This window comes from Pleurodeles waltl, chromosome 7 (assembly GCF_031143425.1).
Source record: "Pleurodeles waltl isolate 20211129_DDA chromosome 7, aPleWal1.hap1.20221129, whole genome shotgun sequence".
NCBI lineage: Eukaryota > Metazoa > Chordata > Amphibia > Caudata > Salamandridae > Pleurodeles > Pleurodeles waltl.
Window position 1 is genome coordinate 194,137,133 of NC_090446.1, and position 15,113 is coordinate 194,152,245.

General features: G+C 40.4%; 1 protein-coding gene across 1 annotated transcript in view; it reads right to left on the minus strand.

Annotated features, from left to right (window-relative positions):
- Positions 1-15,113, minus strand: part of TTPAL (alpha tocopherol transfer protein like) — a 49,005-nt gene that overhangs the window by 17,446 nt on the left and 16,446 nt on the right. Inside the window, exons 2-3 of the mRNA XM_069243560.1 lie at positions 6,447-6,899; positions 1,730-1,923 (exon numbers count right to left, since the gene is read on the minus strand). Of these exons, the coding sequence (XP_069099661.1) occupies positions 1,730-1,923; positions 6,447-6,885 (633 nt within the window). The 5' untranslated portion in view covers positions 6,886-6,899. The remainder of the gene's footprint in view (positions 1-1,729; positions 1,924-6,446; positions 6,900-15,113) is intronic.

Consider the following 15,113-nt stretch of genomic DNA (forward strand, 5'->3'; position numbering starts at 1 on the left):
TCGCCCACTGGTTGGGACCCACATCAGGGAGGTAGTGCGTGCATCGGCCAGTGGCATAAAAGAGGCTAAAAGGAGCCGATGAGAGCACAGCCATGACAATAAGGCTGGAGCTTCATAATGAATAAATGTCGAACCTGATTAGATTTATACTTCACACTGAAATGCAACCTGTAACTAACACAGCCAACTGTAACCAGAGACTGATCGAAAATAAGTAACTTACTGGTAATGTAAATAACATTCCACCAACGGGTGCATTGACACGAGGTGGCAAAACCATGGTTGTTGAGTCAGTGAAAATGCCTCATCATGTGTACTTTGTGCATTTTCATGCATACCTTGTAGAAAAGGCAATAAGGGCAACACATGTGCTAATATCCCCATCATTCTATAAAGTAACCTCTCAAGACTGTATATGTATAAGGGTCACCATTTACCTTGGCCACTGTTGCAAACAGACATGCCTGTTTACCCACTCTCTGGTATAGCACGTCAGTGGGGTGGTACAATTCATGCTCAAGTCCTGTGTTTCTTTGCGATCCCTGCTTAGTCTGTCTGCAAGATCATTCTGTTTGCCTGACACTGGGTCTGAAAGAGGATAAAATAGTCTCTGCAAAGCCCCTACCTTCATAGACTTCTTGACAATTGGAAAGAGGTGTCCTTATTTGCCTTTATGGTTATCATATTGTCTAGAAATAGTCAGTTAATGAGTATTGTTTGGAATTCTGTTTCTGCTAAGGCTACTGCCTTCATATGTAGGGGAGCATCATTCGAGGTCATTTGTTAAACACTCTTAACGCTGCTGTGATGCTTCTGTTGTCACCTCCAAATGTGTGTCTGCAGAAATTCTGCTCTTCTCAAGATACTATAAGCTCCACTGCCATGAACGTTTACCATTACTAAGACTAGATTCTCCTGCAGAAGTGGGACAGTAGTGAGGAAAAAAACATGACAGTCCATAGCAACTCAATAGCACAGCATCAGAAGAAGGACGTACATTGCTATCTTAGGCTCGGTTATTCAAATTTATAAAGATGCTTCTGGATGAAGACGATATGTGTTTGCTCATGGTGCAGCAATTCTTGTCAAGTACTTGTTTATGCCTTAGCCATCCACACAAAAACATATGGTGATGCAGTCTCTTCATCGACATAGATGGTATTCTAGCATCACATCGCCACCTGCATGAATTACTCATATTGAAGCATGTACTAAACAAGCGCAGCAGTTCATTACAGATGTAGTTTTTTTGTCTAAACTAGAAAGTACTCACAAGTGAAAAGAACTGTCCCTTACGTAGGTTCTATGACTAAGATACCGATTGTCCATCTGTTCATTCAATTTTGACCCAACCCCATCATCTTCTGTTCCTTACGACCCACCAACTCATCCATCCATATATGATCCGTTTCATTCACTTTCACTTTCCGGCCACTGAATATTTAACTATGTTATCGAATGAGGGATACATTGCTTAGCACAGACAGCTTCTTTGACTTAGAATTTTATTTTATCTATAATTAACAGGATTACACTGGATTTGAAGATATTCTCTTTTCTTGTCAGGCTATAACTGAATGTATGGCAATGAGTGTTTCCAGAAACAAAAGTAAATAAGCAAATGTTTTGTCTGTCAATCTGCATTCGCTCAATCGTTCTCTCATATAGAAACAATGAACTTTATTACACAGGAGGCTGCAAAAACACTTCCCTTGCCGTCATGCCTTACCTGAAGAATTCCAATAGTTTTTTTGGCAAGGAAAGGACCAAAATGAGATGCATGGGATAAACCAACTCCGCTGTAATCAGCAAGGATCACAATTCCATTCACTTGTGTCTCCTCAGATTGAATGAGTTTTTCCAGGGTCAGGTATATGGCACGGATATTCTCAGTTAATGGATAGGTACTTGGTACCCATTTACCTGGATTTTAAAATACAAAGACGTAATGTTAAATAAATCATTTCCACAAAGTCTTTAAAATTATGCTTTGTACATAAATCAGAAGTATTTTACAACGTGATCCTGCTCTCCCACTGCATAATGTAACCTCTTCTAATAATCTGTTAATTAACACACAACACAATTGAGCCACTCCCTAAACTGAGTTAGCCCACAGAAGAGCTAGAGTTGGGAAGCTCAGTTATAAACACAATTAATACAAATGCAAGTAACATGCCTGCAACCCTGATTGCATTAGGGTGATAGTCATTTCTAGAACCACTGTCCCAATATGCTGATGCATTCATGAAACAATTTATACCAAAGACCAACGTTTATATTTGAGACAGTATCGGTTTACAAATATTACTGAAATTCGGTTTTGAGTCCAGCCACAGATATTCTAATGACAAATCATAGGGAGAGCCGCTACACCAATATTCTCTAAGGTTGGCTATAGACGTGATAAAAGAAGCATGAAACAGGAGTCCTAAACTACAATTTGAATGTATTGTTGCTTCTGCCCCTTTGGCACTGAGGAGAAAGTTTCCATTTTCAAATACACATTTTTATTTTTTTTAAAAAGGATGTCCATGGTGCGTTTTTTGCACCAAATTTGTCTAATCTGTTTGTACTCATTTTGAGGACGTATTCGGTTACATAAACTAGTATCCAAAATCCTGTGATATTGAGGAGCTATATCACCAATAATTGTCCAATTTGTAAAGGGCCAAAGGATAATATATGGATGGGAGTTTTAAATGGCTCAGTTAAAAAAAGCGGAGACCTCATATTTACAATGGAACAAAAACTATTTGGGGCATATTTATGATAGCCTTGTACCAAGTTTGCACCATGCAAGGTGATGCATGCTTGATAAGAGGCTCCGAATCAGACTTATGAGGCCATGCAAAACCATACTGCATGGTTTTGAGTGGCCTCATAAGTCTTGAGTATGGGAACGCTGCGTTAATAGCTATGTCACCTGACACAAGGGAGGCGTTCCATGGGTGTTGTGGTGAGTGTTCCCATGCAACTCCCTCGGTTTTTACACATTACCATATTGAGAAAGGACTTACAAACCCAGGAATGTGTCTAAATCTTACGCCTCCCCCAGGAAGGCAACATGAGGAGAAATATCTTCCTCTCTCTATGTGTGTTGCATTCTACAGCATAAGAAGCAGGAGGAAAATGCCTCTATCCATTGTTTCTGTGCAGCACTTCTTCCTGCACTTAAACAATCCTGCTGACAACCAGGCACCCTTGCACCATGGTGCAAAGGTGCCTGCATTGGGGCTAGGCTGCTCAAAAGGTGCCAGTGCAGGAGGAAAGGAAAGGAATGCACCATATTGGATAAATACATTGCATACAGTGCATTCTTGCCCTTTCACTTTGAGGTAGGGCAGTCAGTAAGATGACTTGCTGTGCTGCCCTATGTCAAATCCCCATAAGTTAGAGGCTTAGTTCTTGAGCCTACAAATAATGTATAATGATAATAGTGTACACTTTTATGAACCAAAAGCCCACGGAGGACATTACTGTCTTGCAGTACTTCAGCCACCTACCCACAATCTAAGAGATTATTTACTTTTTGAGTATTCCTCAGATTGAAGAGAAATTGCACTAACAATAATGATTAGTTCTGGGAAGCAATATGCTTCCTCTGAACCTTGAAGAGGCTACCCGACAATCAAAAAAGACAGATCCCAACTTAGGTTTGTGTCAGCACCGTGCACACATTAAGCAACCAAAAAAAGAAACAAATTTGCATCTGCCAGACATACAGCAGTCTTTTCCAATACAGAATCCTCCAGGTGTGGTCAAGAAATCTAAAGATGCACACACACATTTGGTGCATCTCCATAAGGTAGATTATAAAGCTACTAACTTAAGTACATTCATTGAGACTTAAATTGAGATTTAAAAGCTATTAGAGTGCACTCGAAGCAAGAAGTGCAAAAATATGGTAATTTTGAAAAGATTCAAAACCATTACGGACAATGGATATTATGCCAACATACTAACTGCAAATCCCAAACCATAATACACTGTATAAAATGTCACTGCCAATTATAGTTTGTTGGGAAAAGAGCCGAAGAACTAGAAGGATAATATTCCCACACCAAGCAAAAATCTATTGTAATGTCAAAAATACACAATGAGTTGACTTGTAAAAATTTCACGAGCACTCATATATGCTCAAAACCAGCAAAGAGGCAAATCAGTTTGACAAGGTCCTTTCTTGTAAGTCTAAGTACACCCTTAACTCAGTGGAGAAGTGCTTGAATGAATATAATGAATGGTTTCGACTTTGATTTAAATTGAGCCTTTTTTTACTCTTCTTTTCTTCTCGCAGACTTCTAGTCATTAATGGCCTGAGGCTGTATTGCTGCTGCGATCTGTTAGAGACCATTTGCATAAACAAGAGAGTCTCAAGATGGATTCCTATGAGTTCGTTTCTTCCTTGTGAGTGAAAAGTATTACCAAAATATCACCTCATTGTAAAACAGACTAATAAGTTGCCCCTATTGTGTAGCTAGAATAATTTTATTCTTAACAGCAGTACATGTTGTACATCTTGTGTAACATTGCCTAACAAATTGCTTGTAAGCAATCACACATTGAAAGTGTGCAGAAGTGAAAAGTGTTTGTACACAAGAATTAAAATCAATCAAGAACCAACAGCGAAAAATGCCCACTGAAATTTCTAAATGAACAGTACAGTACATAATATTATGTTAGCATCCCCAGATCTCATTGTATGGGGGTAGATGGTGTTTTGACCTGGTAAGACTATTTAGAAAGTCATCATCATCAGGCCTATGTGAATTTGGAGAACATTGATCTTCGTAGAGAAATAAGTGGAACTGTAATACTTAGTTTGGGTGTTTGAGCTTATAGGTAGTAAAGAAAGGTAAACACAGAAAGATTAATAGGGACCTGTGGAGGGAACAATGAAGAATGACTCTAAATCGTGTTGCAGAAGAATCACCACCTACATGAAATTAAGCACAGTATTATTTAAATTTAGCTCCAACCTGCGCTGCTAGAGAGGCACATAAATAAGTAAAAACATATTTGCGATATTCCAAGGGTACCCATATTAAAACTAGGAGCAATGAGTGCTACTGCAATAAGACAAATCCATTAGATGAAAGTGATCCAGAATGTGATTTCTTGGACAGTGCAGCTTGATTTGACATTAAAAATGATATTTCATATTGCTGTACTATGGCTCATGTGTACTAAAAATGCTATTTAAAACCAAAGCCATTAAATCCATTGTACAACCTAACCCCCCCCCCCTTTCTTTTCACAATAAAGAGTAGTTGGACAAAAAAGAAACGGTTAAGTAATTAGTCTAAAAGATAAGCCTCTATGATTATTTTTAGTGTAGAAGATAGTCCACAGAACAGTCGCAATTACTTAGAGCAAATACAATTCCCATAAAGAGGGTGTCGACTTAAAAAGAAAAACCCTCAGTACATTGGTGGGATTGTCAAAACATGCCTTTTTCTAGATTTTAAATTTTAAAGACCAGAAAACACAGTTCATTTTATTATATTTACATTTTAGAAAGTGGAGTTGTTGGGACCACCCATCAATAAGGAGATGTTTTAAAAAAAATGTTATCCACCAGGGAAGTTTTCTGGCTACAGGTGACGTAGTAGGGAATTCCCTCTAAGCAAGAGAGGTCTATAAGGCTTCTACAGAGTTGTTGGAATGTCAAACCGTGATCATAGATTAAGCAAAAAAAAAGAAAGCATGTCTACGAGCTTTATTGGTTAAACTGACTAATTCAAGAGGGATATGATGAATAATCTCTTGTTTAACCAGCAGAATTTTAACAGTATAAGTGATTTATTAAATAACTGTTACATCCTTAAAAGAAACAGTGGCATGGCCGTTTGCTGTGTTATTATAGCATTAATGAGGTCCTAGGAAGCATGACAATCGTGAGTAATGCAGGTATAGTCTCTGAATAGAGCAAGTACCAAATGTATTGCCTAACATTAAGCTGTAAACGTTGCCATCATTTTGTATCACATTATGAGCCACTGACAAACAGACTACTAAGAGTGGCAAGTGATTTCATAAAACATTTTTAAAGACAAGAGAATATTTTAATGGACACATTTATCCACCCTTTAAGGTGCAAGGAGGAAGATCAGACTCAGATTCAGCAGGCAGCTTCTAGACCTCATCAGCTTTGTGCATTTTTGAAGTAGTAAGCAAGTCTTCCCGGAACAGTGAAGTAAAAACATATTTAAATTATTCCAGGTAATCAGAGAGTACTATTAGTTTATGTGGCTGCGGTGGGATTTAGTGGCCACCGATGGTCATTACATCACCAAAAGCGTTTATATGTAGCCTACATCTGAGGGCTGTGCACTTCACGTTTTCTTGTAAAATATGGGTCTGAAAAAAGGAACAAACATTTATGTAGGAATCAACAAATATATTTCTTTATCAACCCCTACTCCTTTTCAAAGGTCTAAGTTTACCTGGACGGATGCAGACAATCTGCTGTCCCTTGGTGTCCGATAGCGGCAGAACGGTTACAAATCCGGAGTCTAGAACAGCTTGGATTGCAGATGGTTTCAAATTGTTGAAAACTTCAGGCCAGCTCCTTCGACACCCGTGATAGTTTACCAGGAGCTGCAGTGCCTTATCATAGTCAAACTTCCTGGCTCGAAGAAATCTCAAAAGAAAAGCATCATCCACACACGTTGGCAGATTTGGATAATCTTTCCGGATCATGTCCCTGAGGGCCTGGGCATCACGTAACCTCCATTCTGGTTTTTCTTGCAGTTCTTCGCGTGCCTTTGCAACAAGTTCTGGAGCCAATGAACACACATAACTTTGGTGTTTTGATACCACTTTATTTTCTGACTCCGTTTCTTCTAAGGTCTCTCTTCCCAGCACACCATTTCCTTCAGCCATCAGACAGTCGAACACTAATGCAAAAAAAAAAAAAAAAAATCATCACTGATACACATCATACAACACCGATAACGTTATTTCTAGTAATTCTCAACATCAAATGTAACCCAAAGTGCCAAATGTAAACAGGAAATGTCGCTCGTGTGCTTTACGTTGAACACTGTCTAAATGATATATAAAGCAATATACAATTTTAAAGATTCTCTTATGAGTTATGAAGAAAAAAAATCTTAAAAACTGTATTGATGAACAAATAAACATGTAAAGGTGTTTGCCAGAAGGTCAAAAGGTCCAAAATAAAATATGCTAAAGAGAAACACTTAAAAAATACATGGTATCCTGACATGAATAAATTCGTTTTAGAAGTATTTTCTCAGAAATAACATTTATTTTATGGACAAGCATACTTTCCAGCAAAGGGCAATTTATATGCTGCATAGATGTGCAACGAGACAGGTCGCTTGGTTTAGTGCCATTTTTCAATGATTTTCTAAACCCAGGAGTAAGGCGGACCTCTGCACCCCTTCAGTAGACGCAGCGGAATGACGGGGTGCACTAATTAAACTTGGGTCTGTGCTGCCTGTGACCAAGTTGGCAAAGTTTAAACCAGGCCCTAATTCTGCTACACCTTGTCTCTCTCGTTATTCAGCCAAATGTGACTCTAGTTCGTGGTATTTCCTTGTTACATATGAAGCTTGTTGCTGTCCATGTGGCAAGATCTTTCCTACACAAATATAATTAATACGTTAATAAACAGATAGATCTCTTAAGTGGCCTAATTGAGTGCTAAGTGCTGACATTTATACTGTATGTCTCAAAGGCTCCCTTCAACATTTAGTAAAGGGAACTAGCTACCTTGTATTGCGCCACTTCGTTCAGGCTAAAATGTATACATTAACATTCAGTTAACAAAGCCATGTTTTTCTTAGATCATATTTTGGAATACACAATCAAATAAAAAAGAATAACCTTACAAAAATTGCAGTAGCGAGCTGGAAAACTAATTATATTTGGTTTGCAAACATCCAGGACATGAACTGTCGTGGAAGATCATGCGTTTCCTGGCATCCAAACATTCATCAAGAGTAAGCCTTTCTGATAGTGGATAAGTATTTCATGATATATGACAACTTCTTGAAAGTATTTCTCTTTTTGGAGGTGAGCCAATGCAGCTGGAAGCGAGTTAATTACGTCTGTGAGATGCATGGTTATCCTGTCTCGGAATGGTTCTCTAAGCCACCAGCTCATCCAGCAGTACTGCCTGTTCCTCAATAAGAGAATTATTTTCAAGACATTATGCATATTCCATAAAATAACTTATGCCCCCGTGCCAGTTTTTTTCAATGATTTGGTTTCCAAACATGTTCCTGTAAGGGATCTTGGATTTTTAAGGGGTGTTTACTATCCCCTCTTAAAATCACGAACATTTGATTGGGTGGTTGGTTAGTTTCTTATTTGGCGACTCACAGGTAGAATGGACTCCCTCCGAGCCTCAGATTGTTCAGCAATTACATGATCTTTAGGGAAACGTCTGAGATTCACACTTTTTTAGTTCAATTGGATAGATAGCTGGTCTAGCATTTGGCCACCTCTAAGTATTTGCATGCTCTTAAAGCAAGTAACATAACAAAATGAAAAAGTTTGAAGACGCTGACTTTCCGATGGAGGAAAATCTGGCTGATTACATTGACCTTTGTACAAATGCATGGGAAACATTATATTATAGGGATATATCTGGTCCTGGTATTTGTACTATGGTATTATGGACCCAATTGTGACAATCCCAGTTGTTTGAATGTAGTAGAACATAATCTGATTCAATCACCTTCCCCATATTTGGTAGAGGGGGATTTCAATGTGGTTTTAGATGAAGAGCTTGATAGAACATGCAGAGCTAAGTATATAAGCATGCATAAGATGAAGGTAAAACTTAAACATCTTAAGTTGGGCCTTGGACTCCCAGATGTATAGCGGGAGCAGGCATATAACTCTAGAGGCTAAACATTCTATAGTGAAAAATATAGTCTTAATTTCAGAATAGATTACTTTCTTGTGGATAGGGCCCTCTCCCGGTATGTTAAACTGATAAAGCATGCTCTGACCATGATTTCTGACCATACGGAAGTACGTCTGGAGAGTGAGTTTCCTGTGATGAAGCCCAGGGGGAATTGGACTTTGGATAGAACCCTACTGCAAGATGATAGAATCTCTGGATTAGTTCAGGAATTTACGATTTTCTTTTTGAAGAATAGCGGGTCGTCCAGAGAACAGATAGTCTGGGATACTTACCAGGCCTTTCTGACGGGGTGTATAATTTAGGCGGCCTATGTATAATACTCAGGCTTCAAAAGCATCCGAGAGAGGTGGAGGTTAAAATTGATCAGAAGCAAAGAGAAATTCACGGCCCAGCTCAGTGCCCCTCTGAACACAACACTAAACTTAGAGTTGAGTTGGAAAAGCTTCAAGATGAGTTTAAGACTATCCTTGAGCAAAGGATACAAGATAGATGGAGTGTGAGTAGTTTACAAAATTTTGAATATGGGGAAAAGAGTAGTGCACTTCTGGCATGGAAAACGAGGAAAGAGTTAGTCAGGACTCTGATAGATGTTTTGATTGACCCAGATAAATGAAGAGAATTGAAGGCTGAGCAAGATGTTAGAGCAGAGCTGTTAAGAACGTTGATCCTGGTATATCAAGAAGATCCAGATCCTTCCCCCAAAAAGATTAAAGGCTGGCAGGCAAGTAAAGAGCTGCTTAGGCAACTCCAGGAACAAAGAGTATTTGCAGGCAGAAATAAGTGAGGTTGAAATCAGGCTTCAAGTGGCAGGGATGAAGAAGGGTAAAGCAGCAGATCCCGAAGGGATCCCCACAGAATTGTATAAAAGCCTCAGTGAAAGCCTGATTCCTATTTGAAAATCTTTGTTTAATCAGATTGATATAGATACCATGGAGGTTCCCTCCTCCTGGTACAAGGCAACAGTGGTTCTGATAAGGAAGCCTGGTAAAGAGCCTATAAAGGCTAAGTCTTATAGGCCTATATCATTGTTGAATTGTGACTATAAAGGTTTTTGCTGGAGTTGTGCCTCACAGAATATCCAAGGTTTTTCATGCACTAGTCAGCTCTGATCAGAAGGGTTTATCCCGGGTATATATCTTTACAAGTTAACACATTTACCAATAGGATTTAGCGGAAACATTTAATTCCCCCTGGCTGTAGTTACGGTTGATGCAGCAAAAGCATTTGATCGTGTAAATTGGACGTATCTATGGGAGGTGCTAGAGGCTTTTGGGTTAACTTCTAACGTGATCAAGACCATCCAGATGTTATATAAGGGGCCAACAGCTAGAGTGTTGGTCAATGGGGAACTTATGTCTTCTTTTCCCCTGATGAAGGGAACCAGACAGGGGTGCCCGCTTTCACCACTACTTTTCAACTCATATATCAAGCCATTTGCACAAGCAATCAGACTAGATAGATCCATACTCCCATTCAGGGATCTTGAGTTTTTGATTGAAGTCACTGTATATGCTGCTGATCTGATTCTTTACACCGCAAACCCAGATATTTCAGTAGCTAGATCAGTGCAACATGCTGAAAGTTTTGGGAAGCTATCAGGATATTTAATCAATAAAGATAAGACAGAGGTGATGGCATGGGCAGCTGCGAGTCAGAGCGTTGCATCGAAAAGTCTGATCATATACCTGGGGGTACAGATTACACATAACACAGAGGTGCTTCCAGGGTATAACCAAGGCGGAAAAACCTACCGCTAGATATATACGGGAGAGTAAATCTCATCAAAAAATGATTCTTCAGAAGGTGACTTTCTTCTTTAATACCATACCATTACAATTTCCGGAACAACAGATAGGGAAGCTGCAAGGCAAGATATCAAGTTTTATATGGGAATTTTAAAAGGCAAGGATTGCCTGGAAGAAGCTAAGGAAGCAGTTAAAGCAGGGGGGGTTAGCTTTGCCAGACTTTCGAAACTACTGTTATGCATTTCAGTTTAAAAATTTCCGCTTCTTAACAAGGATTCCAGATACTAGCTCCTTGGGTCTGTTGCACTCCGCAATACTTCCAGCTTCTGGTCAGGATAACCTTTTGTATCTGTTTGGCGACTCTAAGTTCTTCAAACAGGTTCGGTTGAAGGTGCTATTGTCCATACTTAGGATTTGGATCACTATAAGGAAGTTGATGGGAGTATATTACAACTCAGACTCTGCTCCCATTTGGAATTCTCCTGGCACACCAGACTGGTTAACAGATACTCTTAGCCAACCATTGCAGGAGGTAGGTTTAAAGAACTGGAATGACTTTAGAGTTGGGGGAACAAGGGCTACATAGCAGAATTTATTGGAGCAGGCAGTGGCAAAGTTTAAATATTTGCATTTATGTTTAAGGTGGTCCACACAGGGCTTAACAAGGGAGAGCTTATGGGAACACAAAGCCCTGTTGGGGGAGCCTCAAATCATAAACAAAGAAGTATCACTATGATACTGGGGCATGGTTGCTGCAGAAGACTTGAAAGGTTGGAACCCCGTTGGATCTGGAGGAAATACCTTCCAGGATTAGTATCCCATGAGCTGTGGCAAGTATCTTTTGTGTTACTTTGTAAAACAGTGAAACTGGCCTCATTAAAACAAAACTACATGCTTACGCTCCACAGGGCCTATTGGACTCTAATAAAGATGGCCAAACTTTCACTAAGAACATCTAGGTGCAAGAAGTGTGATGTCGAAAATGCAGACAATAAACATACGTTTGTGAAATGTCAAGCACTGGTCGTCTTCTGGAGCAAGGTCAGTCACACGTTAAATGAAATACTGGGTGTGGAAGACAAGATAAGTCACTCTCCAATACTTTGTGGGATTGAGATACAATATTGAGGCCTTAACAAGTGGCAAATGGGCTGTTGTTTACCCTAATTCTGTTAGCAAGAAGAGAAATTTGTAAGAACTGGGTATCACAGAATCCTTCTCTCCACGAGACTGGGTAGGGCTGCCAGTCTTCACTGCCAACTGGGTGTTGCCTGCAATAGGCGAAGCGCTGAGAGCAGATGGTTTCCATACATGAAATGGTACAATAGAGCCATTATGGTCCGATGATTATCCTGCTAATTGGCTGGGAGAAGCATAGGTACAGAGTGAACAACATTGAGCAATCGGATACGCCAGTGAGGGCCGATGCTGTCCTTTGCCTGACCAACAGAGGGCAAAGTTACTGGCCTGGGAATGAGGACCAAAAAAGAAAAAAAGACAAAAAAACTTTTGTTTAAACGAGTATGTGTGAATATCTGTCTGGAAGGGCCCACCACATTCTCAATAACCCTGCCCTTTCTCTGTAGCCTGTGTATATCCCTGTCCTATCTCTATAGCCTGTAAATATCCTTGTTGTCAAAGCTGCTCTGATGGATTAAAACCTGCCAGGCCTCTGGATGTTCAGCAATTAAGAAATTAATTTCTAAGTCTAAAAATCCACAAATCCTGCCTCCATGCAGGAAACAGCTATGACTGAACCCTGAGTTGGGCATGCAACGATTTGTTTCAAATCAGCAGAATCCAAGATGTGCACAGATTTCCTTCTGTTCGAGATAAAATGGGTGTTGGGTTTCCATCTTGCTTAAGTAATGTATACAATGGGAGGTTCTAAGCTAAATACAGAAAAACTGTCTTCTATTGATGTTGCCTATTTGAGATAGGTGCTGTGATCACTAGTAAACTTTCAAATAATTGGTTCATGATAATTTCATTGAGTGTAACACCCGAGGCTCTGGGCGCCTAGTTGTCTCACCTGCTGAGCCAGGCCAGGAGTCACATGTCCTCATCCGAACCTCACTCACCTCTACTGAGGCAACCCAAAGCTTCTGCGCACTACCTTATTCCTGCGGGGCTGGCCGCATGGAGGAATTCACAGGTCCCCAAGAGGGCTTCTTGAGACAGGCCTCCTGACCTCCCTCCCCGAACCCACTGCCCAAACTCATCCAGAGCAGTCAACAGCTGTTCAGCACCCAGCTGGGGCCTCAGGAGTCCTCCAGTGCAGATCGTCAACCGAGCTTGGCCAGGTCACCAACGGGGGCCACTGACAGCCGCTAACTTTCCATTTTGACTAGGTCACTCCGTGCAGGTCTCACAATGTACTCGGAGGTCCTACAACATCTTTCAAACTGGATTTTGTCAGCCAATATCTACAGGCACCGGAGATGTTGTGTAGGTTGATAGAGGCTCAGTTTTAAACGATCCAGCAAGAGGATTCCTCGGGATTTGCGCAAGAGCTATAAACAGTGCTCGCCATCTTAGCTGCTCAGGCTAAGCCCTCGCAGTCTTACTTTTTATACAATTCAAGTTAGCCGTTTGGGACATTTGAATGAATGGCGTTTTTTAAAACAGTAAAAATCCATGCTGTATAGACCTCAAGCCCTAGTGTCCTTCTTCTAGCTACCTCTCAGATAACACCAGGAGACTGTGCCCAGGACATGCTTCAGCAGTGACTGCCCTGACTTTCAAATCAACAGCAATATAACTGCTCATAAAAAGTGGAGTGCTAACTGTTTATCATGCAAAAAATTGAATTACAAGGTGTAACCCCACTAACCCTCAGAATATGGGTCTACTCCATATCAATTTCCAAAGTGATTCTGTTGGTTAACAAATTTGTGTCTATTAACTCAGAAAAAGGGAGAGCGCAAGGAATCCCCCTCACACTTTATGCATTGACAATCCACAACACTCTATGTAAGAGAATCAAACTGTATCAAGCAATGTAAACCAAACAATACATGACATACGGGGTTCCACAATTAACAAAATGGTGCAATGCTTGTGAAAGTGAAGTCACTATGCAACACATAAACAACATGTACTAATTCAAAGAAATAATTTTTGGGAAGTTGCTCTTCATCCGGACAAAGGGGGGGGGGGGGGGCGTTGGGAGGGGTACTCCTTCAACACCAATACATGGAGGGCAGAAGTACTTGTGGGACCTTCGTCTCGATAGCCCAACCAGGATCCAAAAATTGGTACACATATGGGTCAGGACATCAACACTAGATTTTCTATGAGCTTGATGTGTATGTACTGCCTATTGGCAAAATAGTTAGTTTACTTTTTGCCCTACTGACTGTGTACAGAATATTCTATAAGCTCTTTTCTTGAGTTAATACATATTGGTTATTTGTTTTATTGTGACCTCATCTTCATGTGCATTGCACCATTTTTCACTTTGTGGAACAACCCTAAGTGATGAGTTGTTTGCTTCTCTTACATAGAGTACTTTGGGTGGTCAATGCATAACTCAGGAAGTGGATTCCTTGTGCTCCCATTTTTTTCTGAGTTCAGTAACACACATTTGATTCCTGACAGATTCACTTTGTATCAATCAGCAACAAAAAGTAATGAGTACAGCTGGTCTAATCTGAGCAGAAAGCTGCACTAACCACAGTTACTTGGGTGCGATAATGGGATAACATCTAGTTCTCTGATATGGATGCCATACTTGGCATCATTAGCAAAGTCCTGAGTGCCAGCAACCCGCTAAAATACTTGATAGTAAACACAGTGGTTGAGAAGCTAAACACCTGTTGAAAGATTTATTTTAAACTTATATCTTAATTAATGTATTTGTGTACGGTCTTCAATCACCCAATAGGGAAATAATTAAATGTAACACCAATAGGTACTTATTAAACTTAAGAAGATCATCACCTTAGGCCAGTGGTTCCCAACCTGTGGTTTGCTTGCGTAGAAATACAGGGAGGGGTTGCAAAAAAAGTGGCATTGGGGGAAAGGAATGGGTTTTCCTTTCCCTCGATGTCTCTTTCAGCATTCCTGCTGCCCGATCGCAGAATGCCCACTAAACACCAGGAAATTTGTGTGTGTGTGAGTATATATATGTGTGTGTGTGTATACAGTGTGGGGAAGCGACCCCTTGGGCAATATATTTGTATGCCGTTTCTGGGGGGCAGAAGCCACTAGAAACCAGGGATTGTTTTTGTGTCTTTTTTTGTGTTGGGGGGCGGCCCTTTGGGCAAGGGTTGCCCCTAAGGGGCAAAAAGCACTATTGGGCAGTTCTGTCCCCGTGGGGGCAGATCGGCCCTTTTTTTTTTTTTTTTTTTAGGCCCATCTGCCTCCAAGGGGGGGCAGAATCCACTTAGCGCTAGGGATGATGTGTGTGTGTGTTTATGCTTTGTGTGTGGGGGGGGTGGCCCCTTGGGCAAGGGTCCCCCCCC